The sequence below is a fragment of the Diceros bicornis genome, chromosome 4 (genome assembly GCF_020826845.1).
Source record: "Diceros bicornis minor isolate mBicDic1 chromosome 4, mDicBic1.mat.cur, whole genome shotgun sequence".
Lineage (NCBI taxonomy): Eukaryota > Metazoa > Chordata > Mammalia > Perissodactyla > Rhinocerotidae > Diceros > Diceros bicornis.
The window spans coordinates 13,343,224-13,360,150 of record NC_080743.1 but is presented as its reverse complement, the minus strand read 5'-3'; the positions used below and the strand labels follow the sequence as shown (position 1 = coordinate 13,360,150).

The 16,927-nt window shown below is 35.6% G+C and overlaps 1 protein-coding gene across 2 annotated transcripts in view; it reads right to left on the bottom strand.

Moving 5' to 3' along the window:
• Positions 1-212: 212 nt before the first annotated feature.
• ACADM (acyl-CoA dehydrogenase medium chain) overlaps positions 213-16,927 on the bottom strand; it is a 33,220-nt gene continuing 16,505 nt past the window's right edge. For both annotated transcript variants that reach the window (XM_058538307.1, XM_058538306.1), the window contains exons 8-12: positions 14,557-14,665; positions 10,571-10,711; positions 9,893-9,988; positions 2,340-2,588; positions 213-503 (exon numbers count right to left, since the gene is read on the bottom strand). In XM_058538307.1, the coding sequence (XP_058394290.1) occupies positions 429-503; positions 2,340-2,588; positions 9,893-9,988; positions 10,571-10,711; positions 14,557-14,665 (670 nt within the window). In that variant the 3' untranslated portion in view covers positions 213-428. The remainder of the gene's footprint in view (positions 504-2,339; positions 2,589-9,892; positions 9,989-10,570; positions 10,712-14,556; positions 14,666-16,927) is intronic.

The window sequence follows — 16,927 nt, the reverse complement described above, 5'->3', positions numbered from 1 at the left end:
AAGTCACTGGCAAGTTATTTGATGGCATCTAAATCCTACAATATTTTCTCAATGTAAATTTTAGAACATTCTGAATATTGTTATAAGCCTGCTTTTCTGTCGTTGGAAAAATACTGTAATCCCAAGGAATTTATTTAAGTGGTCGAAATAACAAAACAAATGTATTTTTATAGGTTAATGTAATTCAAGTACAGTGGTACTAAGGACAACACTTAATTTTAATGAAACCAAAACTATTTTAGAAAAGGCAAGTCATAAAGTTAAACAAAAGTAGAAAACTGTTAGAATCAGTTGCATAGGTTTAGAGTAAGAGTACTTATTTTAAATTTTCACTTGAAAAAAACCTTAGAGCCCTTTCTCTTTTGTGGAGCTTAAATAGTGGATCATGTTCTAATTACTCAACAATTAATCATGTTTCTATAGCAATCTTAGTAATTTTTATACTTGCCAATGTGTTCACGGGCTATAATAACCCTTTGAATTTGTGCTGTACCTTCATAAATCTGTAAGAAAAAAATATACATGTTAAATACCTTCTGTACATAAATATTTCAATTTACTTAACATTTTGGACAGTAGTATAATAAGGTCCACTGTAATACCAAACTGAATCAAACCATATAGTCATGTGCTGCATAACAACGTTTCGGTCAACAACAGACCACATGTACGATGGTGGTCCCAAAAGATTAGTATCATGTAGCCTCGGTGTGTAGTAGGCTATACCATCTAGGTTTGTGTAAGTATACTCTTTGACGTTTACAAAATGAAGAACTCGCCTAACAATACATTTCTCAGAACATAACCCCATTGTTAAGTGATGCATGACTGTATAGGGTCTGTGGTCTACAGTGATTCCAAAACCTGATTTTGTGAAACACATGAAAATATATAATTCTCTAAAGATTAGTTTAAATTATTATAAAAAATCATTTACCAAAATTTTGGAGGAGAGTCTTAAAAATTGAAAGGATATTAACATTTCAGAAAGTTTGTGAAATCTAAAGTTTAATGTTGTTAAAATATTACCCAACTTTTCTGAACTGTTTTTAGCTAGTTGTCAGTCATTTTCTATTCTTACTCTTAAACCTGATTTTTTTCTCTTGCTGCCTAAGGAAAAAGATGCTGGATGGATTTGATTTTATTCACTTAGATATTCCCAGTAGCCAGCCCTCACTTTTAAACTTCTAACCCTAGCGATTTGTTAGTTCATCTTCTCAGATGGGAGAGAAAAGTTAAATGGTTTATAATACTAATATGAATAATTACAGACTTTAGGAGAGGGAGGGTACCACTAGATAAACCTGTAACTTTGGATAAAACACAAATTCTGGTCCTCAGTTTCTTCATGTCTAAATTGAGGGGCTGCACTATGTCTAAATTTCCTTCTCACTCTAGAATTCTGATTCTACCTTTCAATTTCATTTTTTTTTTTTTTTGGTGAGGAAGATCAGCCCTGAGCTAACATCCATGCCAATCCTCCTCTTTTTGCTGAGGAAGACCAGCTCTGAGCTAACATCTATTGCCAATCCTCCTCCTTTTTTTCCCCAAAGCCCCGGTAGATAGTTGTATGTCATAGTTGCACATCCTTCTAGTTGTTGTATGTGGGATACCGCCTCAGCATGGCCGGAGAAGTGGTGCGTCGGTGCGCGCCCGGGATCCGAACCCGGGCCGTCAGTAGCGGAGCGCGTGCACTTAACTGCTAAGCCATGGGGCCGGCCCCTCTACTTTTCAATTTCAAATGAGTAGATTTGTCAAATAATTTGTTAGGGGTAGAGGGAAGCAAGGGAAGAGATATTGAGGAGCATGGGTTATAATTACTTAAGCTACATGTGGAGAACATGTGCATTTTAATCTTATTTACTAAATTACTCCTATCTCTGAGGTTTTTTAACCACCAATTTAATTTAGAAGACAGAGGTATCTATATCATTCTCCTCATGTTGGTTTTTTACTCCCAAATATGGTTTAAATCCAAGAGTTGCCTGGCAAGATTCAAAACAAAATAATTTAATTAATTTTAAATGCTATGCATACTTTTAGGAGAGCAAAGAGTGGGTTATGATTAGCTAGGATGTGAAGACTCAAAGGCGGCTGATCCAGACATACTGTACACGTCTATACCATTTACTTTGTTAGCCTATTCTCTCTTAAGGTATATACTTAAAGGTAACATTATTCTTTCTGTTAATTAGTTCTAAAAACTTTGCCTCACAGCCATTGATGATAGTCATTTATCATTACTAGTGACATAAAATCCCTAAATAATCAGAATCAACTCAGTCAGTTAGCAATATTCTATTGCCTAAAAAACAACAAAAATCATTTTTTAACCTTACCTGAAAGATCTTGGCATCCCTCATTAGTTTTTCTACAGGATATTCTGTATTAAATCCATTGCCTCCGAAAATCTGCACAGCATCAGTAGCTAACTGATTTGCAATATCTCCAGCAAATGCCTTTGCAATAGAGGCATAATAGGTATTGCGGCGACCACAATCAATCTCCCAAGCTGCTCTCTGGTAACTCAGTCTAGCTAGTTCAACTTTCATTGCCATTTCAGCCAGCAAAAATGCTATTCCTTGGTGCTGGAATTAAAAAGAAAAAAGTTTAATGATATCTATTGACTAATTTAAAAGTTTTTCTCTGGAACTTTTTTAAAACTAATTTTAGAATTAAAAAGTTACACTCTGCTTTCTCCAATGTTAACATATTACAAAACCATAGTATAATGATCAAGGACAGGACATTAACGTTGTATAGTAGTATCAACTACGCTAGACCTTCATTCACATTTGGCCACGTTTTCCACCAATGTCCTTTTTCTGTTGAAGGATCCCATCCAGAATTCCAATTGAATTTAGTTGTTATTTCCCAGGCTGTCAGCATTCCTCAGTCTTTCCTTGTCTTTCATGGCCTTGGCACTTTTGAAGAATACTGGCTCATTATTTTTTGTATAATATCCCTCAGTTTGGTTTTGTCCAATGTTTTCTCAGGACTGGAATGAGGTTATGCATTTTTGGCAAAAATACCACAAAAATTTTATGTATCCTTCTGAGTGTCTGCTGAGACTTTTTAAAGAAAATTGCTACAGACAGTGAAAAATAATGTGGCACTGTTATCAGATGCTGACAGGGGAAAGTGAGTACCATGATAGGACAAATAAAAGATGCTTCTTATCCTCTAGAGCTTCATAATCAAACAGACATAAGAGAAGTACTTTCAATTAGAGATAGTCAATGTTCTATGAGTTACATGGCCAAGATATGTTACAGGATGGAAATATGTTCACTGTATATTCCTCCCCCTTACAGTAGTCCCCCCTGGTTTTGCTTTCCGCGGTTTCAGTTACCCACGGTCAACTGTAGTCTGAAAATATTAAAAGGAAAATTCCAGTAATAAACAATTCATACATTTTAAATTGTGCACGAATCTGAGTAGCATGGTGAAATCTTGGGCCTTCCCGATCTGTCCCGCTGGGACGTGAATCACCTTTGTCCAGCATACCCATGCTGTATACACTACCTTCCCATTAGTTGCTTAGTAGCCATCTGGGCTATCAGATCAACTGTCCATCAACTGCAGTGCTTGTATTCAAATAACCCTATTTTACTTAATAATGGCCCCAAAGTGTAAGAGTAGTGATGCTGACAATTCGGATCTGCCAAAGAAAGCCATGAAGTGCTTCCTTTAAGTGAAAAGGTGAAAGTTCTCAACTTAACGAAAGAAAAAAATTGTATGCTGAAGTTTCTAAGATATATGGTAAGAATGAATCTTCTATGACATTGTGGAGAAGGAAAAAGAAAGTGGTGCTGTGTTTGCTGTTGCACCTCAGACTCCAACAGTTATCGCCACAGTGCATGATAAGCACTTAGTTAAGATGGAAAAGGCATTCAATTTGTGGGTAGAAGACACGAACAGAAAACGGGTTCCGATTGATGGTGCAACGTGTTGCGCCAGAAAGTACTGAGCCTATATGAAGACTCCAGCAAGGGATCCCCAGAAACGCGTGACACCAAGCCATTTATTCCAAGTAAGGGATCCGTTACACAGATTCAAGAATAGATTTGGACTGAAAGACCACATGCACATAACTTATTACAATATATTGTTATAATTGTTCTATTTTCTTATTAGTTGTTGTTAATCTCTTATTATGCCTAATTTATAAATTAAAATTTATCACAGGTATGTGTATATATAGGGAAAAACAGTATATATAGAGTCCTGTACTATCCACGGTTTCAGGCACCCACTGGGGGTCTTGGGACATATCCCCCGTGGATAACAGGGAACTACTATATAGAGTAAAATGTTCACTGTAATTATCTCTGGACAATGGGATTATGGATGAGTTTTATTACTTAATTTTACTTGTATCATATAAATTATTCTACAACAACCATGAAATGGAACATATGCTGTAAAATGTACATTAAAAGAAGTCCTACTGGCATTCAGAAACAAGACTACTAAGATGATTAGAAAGGTGCTTTGTATAGTAGGCAACATCAAAATGGGTTTTGAGGACTAAAAGGGGTTATAAAAACCACACATTCTATGACTGTGCATGGACTAATATGAACCAAAGGTCACAAAAAATAAAACAAAAAACTGAGCTGTTCAATTTCATATATTTGCTGTATTTAGTAACATAAACCTGGTCACACTACTTTAGAATGTGACCAGTTGCTTGAGATTGGCGTGGTAAGTAAGTCTTAGAGGAGGCATTATTAACCAATGTGAATAATTCCTACGTGGAAAAAGGAAAGTAATATCCTTCCTTATTTCTACCTGCCTGAACTGTGCTCATTCTTCTAAGCCAATGATTCTTGCAAGTGTTTTTTTTGTTTTAGTTTTCACTATATTTTTTTCAATAGGTTAATACATCTGCTAGTTTGAAGTTCATGTTTTCCTCATACTTCTCTCTATCATCCCTGTCCTTCCCCACCCCATTTAGTTCCCCTTCCTGGAGGTAACCAGGTTAACAGTTGGTTTCTCATCCTATCATATACACATATAAGCAAATACATCTGTAGTCTCTCCCTTTTTTACACATTTGTTAGCCGACCATGTTGATGGCTCTTCATTTTGCTTTTCTTACTTATCAATAAATCGGAGCACTTTCTATATCAATACAGTCATCCCTCAGTATCTGCGAGGGATTGGTTCCAGTACCCCTGCACCCTTGGCCCCCCCATCCCCCACCTCAAGGATACCAAAATCTGAGGATGCTCAGGGCCCTTATATAAAATGGCATAGTATTTGCATATAACCTATGCACATCCTCTCATATTCTTTAAATCATCTCTAGATTAATTATAATACCTAATACAATGTGAATGCTATGTAAATAGTTGTTATACTGTACTGATTGGGGAATAATGACAAGAAAAACAAGTCTGTACATGTTCAGTACAGATGTAACCATCATAGGCCTTTCGATCCATGGTTAGTTGAATCTGCAGATGGGGAACCTGTGGATACAGAGGGCTGACTGTACCTAAAGAACTTCTTTATACTTTTTTTGTGTGTGTGTGAGGAAGATTGGACCTGATCTAACATCTGTTGCCAATCTTCCTCTTTTTGCTGAGGAAGATTATCCCTGAGCTAACATCTGTGCCCATCTTCCTCTATTTTGTATGTGGGACGCCGCCACAGCATAGTTTGATGAGTGGTGTGTAGGTCCACGCCCAGGATCTGAACTTGCGAACCTGGGGCCGCCAAAGCAGAGTGTGTGAACTTAACCACTACGCCATCGGGCCAGCCCCAAGAACTTCATTATACTTTTCTACAGCTGCAAAGTATTCCAATGTATGGATGATCAACATTTTGGTTGTTTCTATATTTGTTTGTTTCTACATAATGCTGAAATTACATGTCATACTGCACATGTGGGAGTATATCTAAAAGATAAATAAATAAATAAACAGAAATTCACTGCTTATATGGCACATGCATTCCAGTGAGAGAGTAAGGAGAGAATAAACAAACACATACGTGATATAATGTTGAGTAGTGATAACAGCTATGAAGAAAAAGAAGCAGGATTAGTATATAGAGTGTTGGAGGTGTTATTTTTTTCATAGGGTGATTCTTTAGTCAAATGAATGAGGAAGTGGATATTTGGGAGGAAGAGTAAAGGTACAGACAACAGCAAAAGGCTGGGTGGCCGACAGAAGACCACTGTAAGGACTCTGGATTTTAATCTGAGTGTGATGAGAAGACACTAGAAGAATTTTGAACATAAAATAGTTAAGGAAGAGGGAGATTTCTTCATAAGTATATCTTATTTCAGTCCGAAGTCTCAAATAACATTTGTCGCCTCATCCATTTTCCTATCAAGAACTCGAAATCATAGGGAAAAGTTATTGCTAATAAGCAATAATAACAAATACAAATGGAAGTTATTCTTAACAGATTCTTTAATACCATCCCACACCACTCCAGCTTCACCCAAACGGAGGATTTTGACAAGACAAAGGAGGAGACAATTATTGCCATTAAGAGGTTTTACCATCCAGTAATCTGTTATCAGTGTTCTTACTTTTACTCATTGGTAAGGAAAAGCACCATCCTCTGTTTTCGGCTGCTTTCTATACCACATCAAGTTAAGCAATATGAGGATAAGTAACGTACATAGCATTCACTTAAAGAGACGCGAGGATAACAATAATAATCAACATGGTAGTGAATGGGAGAGCTGTGATTAGAGTACCACTCTATACTGTCTCTTAAAGCGAAACAAAACCAAAGGAAAAAAAACCCCTCTCTATTCTTCCTTTTTGGAGATAATAGACCAAAGCTGTATATAAATCAGCCCCTTAGTATTTCCTTTGTTTAGCCTAGAAAAAAGAAGACTAATGGTGAGGGATCCTGGAATCACCATATTACTAAGAAAAAATAATTATAGTACAGGATACTTTTATCATTTTGGACTGTATGGAAAAAATACTCTTGCTGGATGCTTTATGAAGTCAGGACATAAAACGATCACTGAGTCACAAAGTACTGGTGTCATATGCCTCCAGCATAAAACACAGCCAGTGCACTCAGAAAGTAAGAATAATAAACAGAATTGGTAGAAATAGAATGAGAAATAACTAAGAACTATGCAAAGGCTTGTTATTCTGGAAGTGAGGGAAAAAAAGGCAGGTATAATGCAACATAGTTTTCTAAAAGAAAGTAATAAGTCCTAATGTGTTCATTTAATATTTTACTTTTAAATGGAAGAAAATAAAGTAGACTACATAGAATGTCATAGGTAAGTCTGGACTATCCATGGATATAGACAGAAAAACAATGTAGATGGTACTAAACTAAGCTTTATCACAAATAAATAAAAAAAAACACATACTATATACTTACCATTTTACCTCCCTCCCATATTTATACCATATCCACACCTATTACAAAATTAAAATATTTTACATTTTTTGGCTTCAAATTTCTATATGAAAACATAGGTGTGTGATGATATATCACTGTATATTTCCTAGTGTCACTCATGAAATGGCTAAAAAGTTATTCAAATGTGGACGCCAAGTATGAAGTGACTCTTCTTATTCATAATGCTATATACAGACAACACAGACTCGAGCAGATTGGAATTGCAAAGAGTACACAGATGGGGGGGCACCTGGCAAAGGGGTGACAGGGAATTATGGCCTCCCACCACTATACCTATTAATTAAAAATACAGGCAGCCAGCATTTTGTAAAGTAATTAAGAGGGAAGCAAATCTTCAGAAGAAATCAAATGATAAAACCCTGTATTTTGACTAAGTAGTAAGCAAAGACTAAGACCCTTCTATACTTAATAATAAGGGCCATGAGGCAAAAATATCCTAGTGTAGATGGTAAGAATACAGAAAAGAATCTTCAGAGCCTGTAAGAAAGGGAACATAAAAGAAGATTCCATATTGAGTTGAAAATAGCCAAAAGACCTAAGAGTTATCATCAGATACTTGGTGAGAAGGACCTGTAAATAATGACAGATCTGCACTGAATAATATTTATAGTTGCTATTTATGATTAAGCTAAACTAATATTTAGTAATATAAATTTTTACTAATCTGTATATATGTAGTTCTGGCAACATGAACAAGCTAATGTGTAGACCCTTCTTGCTGGCTCAAACACAAAGAAATGCTTAAAAAAGAAAAAAAAAAAAGAGCTCAAAGGAAAGACACAAACCTCCAGGTGCCTCCAAGAAGGAATTTAAATCCCAACTGAGAAGAAAAGACATAGGGAAGGAAAAAAAATCAGACTGAGATTTGGGTTCAATAGGATAGGAGCTGGAGTTTTAATGAACACACAAGAACAGGAGCGTTGGACATAAGCATGAACAGGATGAGGGGCTGAAACCAACACTCCCAGATACAGGAGCTTCTCTTTCCAAAGAGGGAACTAAAAGTCTGCATCAGGGCAGGAAGGCCATAATGAAGCTTATGACTGGCCCAGGACTCTGTCCAGGAGGTTAAAAAAAAAAAATGAGTCTCAAAGTGTAGAATCAATGTGTACAGCCTCTGTGGGTCAGGACTCCCCAAGTGGAGAAATTAATGTAAAAAAAAAACCTTTTAGAGTGATGAAACCTCTGGGGTACCTGATAAAAGTACAAAAGCCAATCTCTAGGATGCTTCCAAAATGCATTGGAAAAAAAATACCTGCTGCAGATAAGCTTACAAGCAAAATTTGACAGGAAATAATTGGCCATAATGGAGACAGAAGATGCAATAGACTAAACAATTAGCACCCTAAAGAGCTTGAGATAACAGAAAAAAATCTGAAAGTGACTACAAATGAAATATTTTTATATAATTAAGGAAATAAAAAGAGAAAGAGAAGCTATGTTGAAAAACTAGGACACCATAAAAGGGGTGGAATTGAAAAAGACCTGAATATAAATTCTAGAAATGAAAAGTTATTTAAAAAAATTCAACAGATGGATTAAGTAGCAGATTAGGTACAAGATCAAAGAACTGGAAAGCAGTCTGAGAAAATTATCTAGAATACAGCATAGAGAGATAAATGATGACACTAAGCTTAAGGGACATAGAGCAGTACTAATCCAGGTTTGATCTGTGGACCAGTGCCAGTCCACAAACTGTTACTGGTTCATGGTATAGAAAGTGAGAGCAAGCATTTAGAAACTTTTGTAACGGCTTGATATTGTTGTGAGTCTTCTATTTTACAAAAATAATGGTCCACAATCGACTGGAAATTAAAAACAAACTTATCTTTTACCACAGATAGTTTGAGAACCACTGATATGTGGGGATAGAAATAGGGGGTGTTCACTGTACAACCTATAGCAAGTTACAGAAGGAGAGAATATGGATAATAGGGGAGCATCGAGATTTGAAGAGATAAGAGTTAAAAATTTCCCTGGAAATTCATGGAAGACATGACTCTTTAGTACTAAAATGTATTCAATACTCAAGAAGACACGGCAAGTAACATGGATTAAGAGCATGAAATGGAGTCCTGGATCTGTGACTTAAAAATTGTGTGACTTTGAACAAATATTTAATCTCTCTGAGCCTCGGTTTCCTAATCTTTAATTGAGATTTTAGTACCACCAAAATAAGGACAGTACTGGGAGAATTAGATAATATATTTAAAATGTGTTCTCAGTGTCAGGCACGCAACAGGCACTCAATTAATATTGGCTGGGTTTTTTTTCTTCTTAATTAACATAATTCCCTGAGTGGATAGTACTTAGTGGCAGTCTACAGAAAATCTGTTCTTGAAACCCACCCTGATAGATCACATTATCTTCTTGCTATCAAAGCAGAAATAAATTAGTTTGTACTTAAAAGATAATTTTCAAATATTTAGATGAAAATGAATGTCTTTACATTTGAACAAAGCAAATACAGTATTAAAATTACCTCTACAAGTAGCTTTCCAAAAGTTTTCCTCTCCAGGGCATACTTGGTAGCTTCATCCAAAGCTCTCTGTGCTAGTCCCACAGCACCAGCTGCTACCTAGTATTTGAACATTTTACAAAGCAAAAGTTCACGTTGTCTTTAAAACACACAGTATAATGGCCATTTGCCTAAAATTCTAAATTAAGGATTACACAAAGAGAAGACGACCTATAGGTTAAGGCAAGAAGAGAATGAGGGGAGGGGGAACGCACAAGCACTTAAATTTATATTATTTATGAATTAAAAGTTAATGGAAGGCATTTGTGAGGCACAGGATCATAGCCTAGAGATAAGTCATTCCTTCTGTTTAACAAAGGAAAGCTTCTTAGGGGAAATATTCTTAATGAGTGAGGGAAGAGGAAATGAGAACATAACAGCAGGAATGATTAAGTGTGAGCTGCCTCTCCATAAATCTAGCAGCAACTACAGTAATTTTGTATTTGCTAAAATAATTTCTCTAACAGGCAGCAAGAAAATTGAAGAATTCTAAAAAATAAAAAAAAATAGCATCTCTCCATCCTTAATAAAAGCAGCAGATATTTAAAAAGAAATATACACCAAGCATATAATGTTAAAATAAAATCACTCAGTGTAATAAATAAAAGAGGATTATAAAGATTACCAAGTCATATTACTTACTGGAGGTCTGGTTTTATCAAAAGCTCCCATTGCAATTTTGAAACCAGCTCCCTCACCAAGTAAAACATTTTCTTTAGGCACTTTCACATCTTCAAAGACAATTCCTCTTGTATCTGAACATCGCTGGCCCATATTTAACTCCTAATAAGGAAAATGATATATATTAAGGAACATTTTGAGCTAGCATGAATTTTTTCTTTAACACTGTTTTATGACTCTGCAATTGTCTAAAACAGGTCGACAAACTATGGCCTGCAATGCCTGTTTTGTAAAGAAAGCTTTATTGGAATACAGTCACATGTATTCTTTTACATATCATCTATGGCTACTTTCTTGCTACAATGGCAGAAATAAGTAGTTGTGACAGAGACCATATGGCCCTCAAAGTCTAAAATATTTACAATTTGGATCTTTACCAAAAGAATTTGTCAACCCCTAGTCTAAAAACAATGTTTCACAAACTTGGAAACCAACATTAGTCTAAAGGTCTTCCTGTACATACTACCTACAAAGACAAATTTCATTATATGTTTGAAGCCTATCTTTTTTTACCATGTCAGGAAAAAACATTTAGCAAACATAATCTGATTTGGGACGTTTAATTTTAGCTTAACTAACAGAGCTAGCAAAGTAATGTAAGGGGTGAAAGCTGAATTTCTGTTTTTCCCTCACTTTTTCAAAATTAGGTTTACTGAGGTAGAATTTACATACAGAAAAACTTACCCTTTTTACATATACATTTCTAATAGTTTTGACAAATGTGTATGTGTGTAAGCACTGCTACAATCAAGATACAGAATATTTCGGCACCTCAAAAAGTTCCCTTGTTACTTCTCTGTAGTCAATTCTCTAACTCTGCTTCCAGCCCCAACCAACTACTGATCTGATTTCTGTCCATATAGTTTTTCCTTTTCCAGAATGTCATATACATGGAATAAAAAGGTCAGCCTTTTGTGTATCACTTTTCACTTAGCACAGTACTTTTGAGTCATCCATGTTGCTATTGATCAGTAATTCATTTCTTTTACTGGTGAGCAGTATTCCACTATATGGATATACCATATATCCATTATCCATTCACTGGTTGATGGACATTTCCCCCCCTCCCCAGTTGTTAGTAATCTTAAGTAAAGCTGCTGTAAACACTCATGTATAGGTCTTTGAAAATACCTATATACTCTTGACCCAGATTCACCAATTGTCAACATTTTGCCACATTTGCTTTATTTCTGTGTGGGTGTGTGTAACTATAGCATTATTTGCTGAATTATTTGAGAGGAAGCTGCAGACAATGTGACCTCTCTCCTTAAGGAAAAGAATTTTTTTGATCTTGTTTTTAATAAGCAGGCTGAGAAGCAGGGGCAATGGGAACAGAGTGCTTTAATATTAATACTCTGCTTCCAGGTTTGAAGAAGTAGTGACAATAATCCAGAGTTTGACCCAGAAGGAAACAACATCTCTCTCTCTTTTTTTTTTTTTTGGTGAGGAAGATTAACCCTGAGCTAACATCTGTTGCCAATCCTCCTCTTATTTTTTACTGAGGAAGATTGGCCCTGGGCTAACATCCGTGCCCATCTTCCTCTACTTTATATGGGACGCTGCCACAGCATGGCTTGATGAGTGGTGCGTAGGTCCGTGCCTGGGATCCAAACCCTGGGCCACAGAAGCGGAGCGCATGAACTTAACCGCTATGCCACCGAGCCGGCCCTGCAACATCTCTTTATTTTGTCTTTATAAGTTGATAAACTCTAGTACATTAGGCCCTCACTCAGATATAATAAGAAAATACTGCTTACAAAAACACTGTTTACTCTATCCTGTTTCCCAGACTCACCCCAAACACCACAACATTGAAAACCAAAATGCTTCCTAGACTCATTTCAAGCCATATAATTTCTAAACTGAAAATATTTTTGAAAAACATCAAATTTCACAAATTTGTAAGAATGTCCACATATTTCCAAAAAAGATTGGAGGAGTTAAGTTTAAATATATACAATATAATTATGTGTCTCACTAGAAAGGAAGCTCCCCAAGGGCAGGGATTTTTGTCTGTTTTAATCCATTAGCATATCCCCTATACCTAGAATAGTGCCTAGCAGATAGTATGAACTCAGTAATAAATATTTATTGAATTAGAGATTTTTTTAAATTATAATTTATTTATTTTTTTCCCCCAAAGCCCCAGTAGATAGTTGTATGTCATAGCTGCACATCCTTCTAGTTGCTGTATGTGGGACACGGCCTCAGCATGGCGGGAGAAGCGGTGCGTCGGTGCCTGCCCGGGATCCGAACCCGGGCCACCAGCAGCAGAGCGCGCGCACCCAACTGCTAAGCCACGGGGCCGGCCCTAGGGATTTTTATAACTGAGAAAATTAGGAAAAAAGAAAATGAGACTAGAAATAGCAAGATAAAATCACAAGTGGGTTTATTACTGAAAAAAGTATAAGCTGTTAGGTCCTTTACACTTTCTAGAGATGGCCATAAATTTGGCCCTGAGTTTTCTAGCAACCATTCCTAAAAAGGAAACGTGAATAAAACATAAATAAAGCAACTGCTTGGAAGAAGCACAACTATTCTTAGTACTTCTATTTTGTTATATACCACAATGTTGTCATAGTTTTATATGTAAAGTGCAATCTATCTTTAATATCTACTCTTAAAAAGAAAATATAGAATAACATAGTATCAGACACTGCACTGGGCAAGTTCCTAGGATACCTTAGTACTGATCTCAGTTCTACCTCTTAGTATGTAACCTTGAGTAAATCACTTTACTTGAATCTCAATTTCAATATTCAGCAGATAGACTGAAATAAATATTTCAGGGTATCTTCCACCTTCAACAGTCTATGACCTAAAAGAGAAGTTACCCCTCTTATATATACTCTAGCAACATGCTTCCATTTTAAAGAGGCTTGGGTACAACAGAAAGATTCTCATGGCTTTTAATAAAACAAGATTATACAAATACACAGGACTGGTTTAGAAGTTTGCATAACTTGGTCAATTCAAATTAGCATGTCCAGTTCCGGTTATGCCACTGTTATAGTCTATTATCCAACCAGATAATGTACCTTTCCACATCTGGGAGGAAGAAAATGTATTTATGCAACCTTTAGTAATTCTTAACTAACTTCCATAATTCCTCCTCCTTTGCCTTAGATATAGACATCATTTGGTCATTAATAGGTTTTCTTTTTTACAAATCCATTTTGCAAAAAAAGAGTTTTTACAGTTGTAAAATTGAGTCTCCTCTTCCTATTCTCAGAGATCTTAAATTATGCTTTACTAGCGCTCACTAGGACTACTTTAATGACTTCTTTCTTTCTTTGATTTGTTAAATTTTAAACTCCTTTCTCTTTAGTCTACCTCAAAGGCTACTGCTAAATTATCTCCACACATTCAGATAACAACCCTTTTCAAATATGTTAAATTATTTTTTCCTATTTAAATAAAATTTTTCTTGCCTTCCCACATTCAAGGCCCTTTGCCATTTCCACACTTTTCTCAGGCGCAGATTTTTCTCTCAGTGTTGTATGACCTTGGGCAATCAATTTATGTCACATTGTTTTAATCCAAAAAATGAGCATAATGTCACTTATCCTACCTGAAAGATTGCTGTGAGGAAAGAAAGAGAGTGGGAATAGTCTTTTGATATACCTAAAACTCTACTATTGGGCAGGCCATATGAATGATAGTTTGATTTCTGCTTCATTATCCCTCACTGCTGTTATTAGCATTCCCCATGGACTGGCACCATGAATGGCCACTCTTTCAAATAATGACTTGAAATGACTATTCTCAACTTAAAATCTTCAGCAATATATAGACTATTTCACCTGATAACATGAAAATACAACTTTATTTTTATTTCAATACAAAATGTTTTCAATAAAAGACACTGAAATAGTAAATTTGAAATTTACTTAAATTTAGTTAAAATAATACTGGAGGCCTTCATCACTGATAAATATACACTTTACCTTTCTTCCAATCTGCACTCCTGGAGTATCTGCTTCCACAATAAATCCAGTAAAGGCTTTATTCGGAGGAGCCTTAGGATCCGGGTCAGTACGAGCCAATAAAAAGTACCTAATATATATATGATGATAAAGATAATGACATCAGCAGATAACTTATGGTCACTGCTATCTCAGTTAACTCTCCCAACAATCCCAATTATTATCATCCTCATTTTACAGATGAGGAAATGAAGAATCAGAGAGGTTTAAAAGTTTGCCCAAGTCACATGCTTATGATGTGGCAGAGCTAGTATTTCAACCAGGTCTGTTTCTTAACTAATACGGTATTTAACTTTTTTCGGTAGTATGAGTTCTAAGTAAAAAATTCCTTGTATCAAGATAATGTAATATAAAAAGAAAGTATGTGCATGTTGGAATTGGCACTTTTTCTTTCCCAAAACTAGTTTAATTCTTTAAGGGACAAGCTATCTGGAAAAGGACGGCAAATAGGGCTGCCTGTGAAAAGGAAGAATATGCGATAGAGACCCCTGTGTTCTAACTACTGTCCTCTTTATACAGCAAAATCAGTGTTTTTGTTATAGTTGAATTACTATGAATATTTGCTGCTTGTTCTTTCCAGATGAATTTTTCCCAGAAAGATTTTAAAATGAAACATGAGGAAAAAAGGCCAAATATCCATGTAATCCATGTTCTATATAGCCTGGTATAGGAGAAATTTTTAAAAATTTCTTAAGCCATAAATTTATTTTCTATGCTTTAAACTAATAAATTATCATTCACTCTACAGTTTTACTTAATAATAACAGTAAAAAATAGTAAAAATTGTTTTCTACTTTCATATATTACCTAATTTGTCTTACTACATGAAGAGTTGTATTTAACGAGTTTTTAAAATTATGAAAACTTCCAACTGCATTGTTAAATTTCTCTCAACTTGTTAAATTTTAATCGTTTCTTCACTTTTTTATTACCTGATGATGACTTACTTAAAGATAATAATATAGCACTCCTTAATACTGGACACTTATACAGGGATTGATAGACATGTTTAAAATGAACAGCTTGTGATAGGCTTATTCCCAGGAACAATGCTTTACTTGCCAGAAAACTACACTGCACAGCACACATATATACTGAATCAAAATTTTTGCAGATGAGGAAAGATAGCCCATTTAGTTCATTATTCCAATCACCAGAAAGTCCTTCTTCTAGATATATAGTATATAAAAGTCTCTATTTATACACTTGTATTGCTGGGTAAATACATTATTTTCCATGACAACTTCATACACATTGGACAGCACCAATTTTCCACCAAAAACACCAACAACTTTCCACCATTGTTGGAAAGCTTGTTGAGCTATATTCTACATTTTTCTAACTTTTACCCATTAATTGTAAACTGGCTTCCTGACGCAAACATACAAGCCTGCTCTTCTTTCTGTGTGATATTATTTCAAAAATTTCAAAATTCTTCCAAACTAACCAGACCTAATTCCTTTACTTTTCACAAGACATGTTTCTTTAGGCTCCTCCTAATACAGGACACTTACTTCCTTCTGAACTTATTCTATTTTGTCAATGCATGTCTGAAAATGTGTTGCCTAGAACTGTTACCATTTTTTCCCTTGTTTGTGATACACTTCTGTTATAGTCATACATCGCTTAAAGGCAGGGAAATGTTCTGAGAAATGTGTTGTTAGGCGATTTCGTCATTGTGGGAACATCATAGAGTGTATTTATACAAACCTAGATGGTGTAGTATAGCTTACTACACACTTAGGCTATATGGTGCTAATCTTATGGGACCACCGTGGTATATGCGATCTGTTGTTGACTGAAACCTCATTATGCGGCACGAGTGTACTGTACTTCAGCTTGAAACTACGTTAGCTTTTTTTTTTTGGTGAGGAAGACTGAGCTAACATCTGTTGCCAATCTTCCTCTTTTTGCTTGAGGAAGATTATCCCTGAGCTAACATCCGTGCCAATCCTCCTGCATTTTGCATGTGGAATGCCACCACAGCATGGCTTGATGAGTGGTGTGTAGGTCCGTGACCAGGATCCAAACCCACAAACCCCAGGCTGCAAAAGTGGAGCGCATGAACTTAACCACTATGCCACTGAGCTGGCACCTATGTGAGCTTCTTAAAGGCTGATACATCACACTGTTGATTCCCACTGAACCTACAGTTTCTTATTAAACTTTCTTCATCTTTTTTCCACAAATAATTCTGTCAAATATGTTTTTCTTCAACATTTTATATTTATGTAAGTGATTTTATGATTCCTTGTTAATTTCATGTCATTATTTTTGGACCCATATATTTGGACCTTTTAGATTTTATTGAAGTTAAATTCTGTCTTCTCTA